This window comes from Carlito syrichta, unplaced genomic scaffold (assembly GCF_000164805.1).
Source record: "Carlito syrichta isolate Samal-C Ts95f unplaced genomic scaffold, Tarsius_syrichta-2.0.1 Scaffold113560, whole genome shotgun sequence".
In the NCBI taxonomy this organism is placed as follows: domain Eukaryota; kingdom Metazoa; phylum Chordata; class Mammalia; order Primates; family Tarsiidae; genus Carlito; species Carlito syrichta.
In genome coordinates this window covers 1-4,455 of record NW_007057656.1, presented here as the reverse complement: position 1 = coordinate 4,455, position 4,455 = coordinate 1, and the positions used below count along the sequence as shown (strand labels likewise).

The window sequence follows — 4,455 nt, the reverse complement described above, 5'->3', positions numbered from 1 at the left end:
AGGCCCCCCGGGCCTGGCGGGGCAGCCCTCCCCCCCCCAGCCAGCCCCGGGGGGCGGCAGGCCGCCCCTGCCTTCCGCAGTGAGGTCTGCCAGCCCGCCCCCAGCCAGGCCTGACAAGATAGATACCTGCCTGCCTGTGCCTGCTGGGCCCCCGCCCAAGGCTAGCGTCCGAGGAGAGCCTGCTTGCCTGTCCACCAGCCTTGCCAGCCACTCACCACCTCTTCTCTCCTCTCAGGAGCTGGCAGCATGGATTCCTTCAAAGTAGTGCTGGAGGGGCCAGCGCCTTGGGGCTTCCGCCTGCAAGGGGGCAAGGACTTTAACGTGCCCCTCTCCATCTCCCGGGTGAGCCTGGTTGGGGGAGGGGCTCCCCCGTGGGCCTTTGGGCCCTGGGAGGAATCTGATCAGGAGGGAGCCAGGGGCCAGCAGGCCGGGAGATGTCCAGGTCTGGAGTTGGCGTGGTGCCTGCCGTGAGGACTCCCAACAAGGTGGTCATGGGAGAGGAGTCCGTGGACCTGGTGTCATTTCTCCCGGCTCCTCTGGCCACCTCTGAGGGCCGGGGAGGCCCATTTTGCAGGCCGGGCGGGAGCCTGAAGCCGCCAGGAAGGCTGTCAGCTTGAGGGAGTAGTGCTTGAGACCCAGCTCCCCACAGGGTGCCTGAGGATGGGAATCTCACTTCACCCTCACTGCCACCGGGACCAGCAAGCGTCCTCTTGTGCTTCCAGATGAGGGAACGGAAACGTGGGAGGTGGAGGGCTCCTTTACTGTGTCCATGGCAAAGCAGGGATTTGAACTGAGGCACGGGGCGGCCTGTACTTTTGGTGGGTGGGAAAAGGGGTCTCTCTCCAGCCTGTGAGGACCTGTGTCCCCGCCTGCTGGTCCCATTCAGATGCTGTGGCCATGCAGAAGTGGGGGCTCAGCTCAGCTCTGGGGCCCCAACTGTAGCTCCAAGAGCCTGCCCTAGTGGGGGCGGAGCTGGAACTGGCTCCTCCCTGTGGCAGGGGATTGCCTTATAAGCCCAAGAATGCAGCCCCATGCTGGGATGGCCTGGGATGGCCGTAGTGGCTGGAGTGCAGAGCCGAAAAGGGCTGGCCTAGTCCTGGACCTCTGGGCCCTATCTGTGGCCCCTCGGTTGGTCACCAGCCCGCAGTTCCAGCAGTGTACGGTCCGACTGTGGGACAGAATCAACTGCCTACCCAGAGAGGGGGAGGCCAGCCCCTGGGCTGGTATCTCGGACTGTGGCCTAGGGGTCAGGAGGGGGTGGGGACTTCCTGTCCCTACATCCGCCTGCCCAGAGAGACCCACCCAGGCGCCCGGTGGGCAGGCAGCTGTTGGCGGGAAGCCCAGGGCAAGCCCAGCTTGAAGGGGTCTGGAGGGTTGTCTGGGCACTACCCAGCCTGAGAGGACCTCAAGGCAGAGTCTGTCTGTGGGAGTTGGGCTTAGTGGCCAGGACAGCAGGCAGTGCTCTTCCCAGGGATCCTTCCGTGAGGTTCTCCTGCCAGGAGTGGCTGGCTAAGGGCAGCCACCATACTACACACACACACCCCACACACAGTCCTCATGCCTTGTCAACTCCGAAAACCTATCCTCCATCCCTTCCCTGGGAAAGCGCTGGCCAGTGTGTCTCAGCCTCTTCCCCAATGGGATGACTCTCAGATGTGGCCAGCTGGGGGCACTCTGGGCCCAGGTTCCCTTGTCCACCGCCCAGCATGTGGGCAGGGCCACCAGCCGAGCCCAGCCGCGGGGTTGGGTCTGGTCCCAGGTGAGTGGGTGGGGTGGTCTCTTCTGAGCTAGGCTGGGCCCCCTCCCCCTCCCCTGACCCCAGAACGAGGGAGGAGGGAGGGGCTAGGGCTGGCCAGGAGCCCAGGCCTGGGAGATGAGGTAATGTCTGGGGCTGGGGGGTTGGGCTGCTCAGTCTGACTCACCCCCACCCCGTGCAGGGTCCAGCCATGGCTTTTCCCCTCCTTGGTCCCTCTGGCCTCACTCGGTCCCTGGCCTGAGCTCCTCCCCACCCCCCTCTCCAGCCACCTCCCCTAGGAGCACTCTCTGCTGCTCTGACCCCTCCCCCATTCCATGTGCTTCCTGCCTCCTCACTTCAGGGAAGGAAATCGCCCTGACCCCCCACCTCATCCCCACTACCCCCACCTCTGGCTCCGCCCACACCTCCCAGGAGCTAGCCCTTGTGGGCAGGGAGTGGCTGTACCAGGTCTCCCTTCTGACTCACCACGACCTTGAGTAAGTCACTTCCCCTCTAGGGCGTCACTTCCTCATGCCCATTGTAAGGGGTTGGCTAGAACTGAAGGTGAGATGGGGGTCCAGGGTCCAAACCCAGCCCGGGGCTCAAGGGGTCTTTCCCAGTCGCTGAGCCCTCAGTTAAGCCCATGCTCCGCAGAGGTGGCCTGGAGTGGTGGGGCCTTAAGGTCAGGGTCAGTTCCTGGCCTTGTCTCCTACCACCTGGGTGACTTGAGGCAAGTTGCTTCACCTCTCTGGTTTCTCAAGTGCAAGATGGGTATAGCCCTAGGCTACTCCACAGGACTGTTGAAGGATTCTGTGTCACTTGTGTGGCAATACCAGGTGCCCTTCTTACTTACTATTTAGTGAGCGAAGGGCCACCCGTCTCCTCACTCTTCTAACCTCCCGTGCAGGCATGAGGTAGTTGCCAAGCCCACCCCCCCCTTCTCTTCGCATTGCAGTCAGCCTCCGTGTCCCACCGCTCTGCCCTCTGATGTCTCTCTGGAACCTCTTGCCTCCCCTCTCCCTGTCTCAGTTCATCTGCACTGGCCCACCCGAGGAGCCTCCTGGGGTCTCCAGCAGCCTGGATGCCCCATACCCCCACTCTTCCAGCACTGTCCTACGAAAGTCTGTTCAATGCGGTGCCAGGCTCTTCGCAGAAGGTTGGGTTGCCCTGTGGGTTCAGACCCATGGAGCCACCCTGCTTGAGCTGATGGGGCTGTAAGGGGCCAGTGGGGTTTTTCAGGGTCACCTCTATCAGGGGCCTGGGAAAGACGCCATCCCGGCCTTAAAACTGCTAGTGTCCAGCCAGGTGCAGTGGCTCATGCCTGTAATCCCAGCACTTTTGGAGGCGGAGGTGAGAGTGTTCCATGGCCTCAGGAATTCGAGACCAGCCTGAGCAATATGGCAAGACCTCATCTCTATAATAAATCAATAAATAAATCAGCCGGGCATGATGGTGCACGCTTGTGGTTCCAGCTACTTGGAAGGCTGAGGTGGAAGGATCGCCTGAGCCCAGCAGGTCAAGGCCACGCTGGTCATGAGTGTGCCACTGCACTCCAGCCTGGGCGACAGAGTGGGACTCCAACTCAGGAAAAGACCCCGCAAAACTGCTAATTTCCCCTCTGCCCTCAGGGCCTAGTCTTGGTTCCTTCCCCTGGCATATGATGAAGCCACAACAAGGAGGCTCTCGCCCCCTAGGCAGCACACCCCATCTGTCACCAAGGCCCTCCGCTTCCCAGAAACTATCCCTGATGGTGTTGACCAGTGCTGGTAGCAACCGCTTCTCCCCATCTGTCTCCTCATTTGCCATACGAACCAGGGATTTCCAGTTCAGCTTGAAGGACTGGGGACAGGGCACTGGTGTGGCAGCTGGGGGGGGGTGACACCTAATCACAGCTTAGGAAGTCCCAGCTGTCACCTTAGGCTCCATTCAGGCACTCTCCGTTTACAGGGAACCTGGCCACTCCTGGCCCTCAAGGGTCCTGGCCGAGCCCCGCAGATGGCCCCAGGAAAGGGTGCTGGGGTATAAGAGAGCAGTGAGAGCACCCAGCGGTGTCAGGGAGGAAGTTGCCGCATGCACAGGCCAGAAGGCTCATCTAGTGGGTGGGAGAGCCCGGAGGGGCCCCGAGGCTGTGGTCCTGGCTGAGGGACTTTAGCCGGAGGGTGGCTGTTGGTACCATAGCAATTTCTGTACGGGGAGGGAGGGTCGTGGAGGCGCACAGGTTTACAGGCCGTGTGATGGGGTAATCGTCCCACCTCCGAGCTTGCTGTAGATCCAGCGGCTGCCAAGAAATGTATCGAATGAAGGGGCTCGATGCTGGAGCGAAGCCGCCCAGAGTAGGGCAGAGTTGACTGCTGCAGGCCTCAGCTTGGTTGGAGGAGGCCTGGGCCCCCGTCACCCTTCGACCCTCCACAGCTCACTCCTGGAGGCAAAGCGGCGCAGGCCGGAGTGGTCGTGGGCGACTGGGTGCTGAGCATCGACGGCGAGAACGCAGGGAGCCTCACCCACATCGAGGCCCAGAACAAGATCCGGGCCTGTGGGGAGCGCCTCCGCCTGGGCCTCAGCAGGTATGCGGGCGCTGGCCGGGCCCTGGCGGTGGGACCCCCACGGCCCGGCCCCCGTCACGCCTTCCCTTCTCCTCCAGGGCCCAGCCGGCCCAGAGCAAGCCGCAGAAGGTAGGCAGCGGGCGGGCGCCGGGTGGCGGGCGGTGGGCTTGGACCCTT

At 62.8% G+C, this 4,455-nt stretch overlaps 1 protein-coding gene across 1 annotated transcript; it reads left to right on the top strand.

The window, feature by feature from the left end:
• Positions 1 to 156: 156 nt before the first annotated feature.
• On the top strand, positions 157 to 4,439 carry LOC103274274 (PDZ and LIM domain protein 7-like; the record flags this gene model as incomplete). The annotated part of the gene is made up of 3 exons (XM_008071734.2): positions 157 to 342; positions 4,148 to 4,299; positions 4,377 to 4,439. Coding segments are annotated over exons 1-3 (311 nt in total), but the record flags the coding sequence as incomplete, so codon positions are not given.
• Between the last annotated feature and the right edge of the window lie 16 nt (positions 4,440 to 4,455).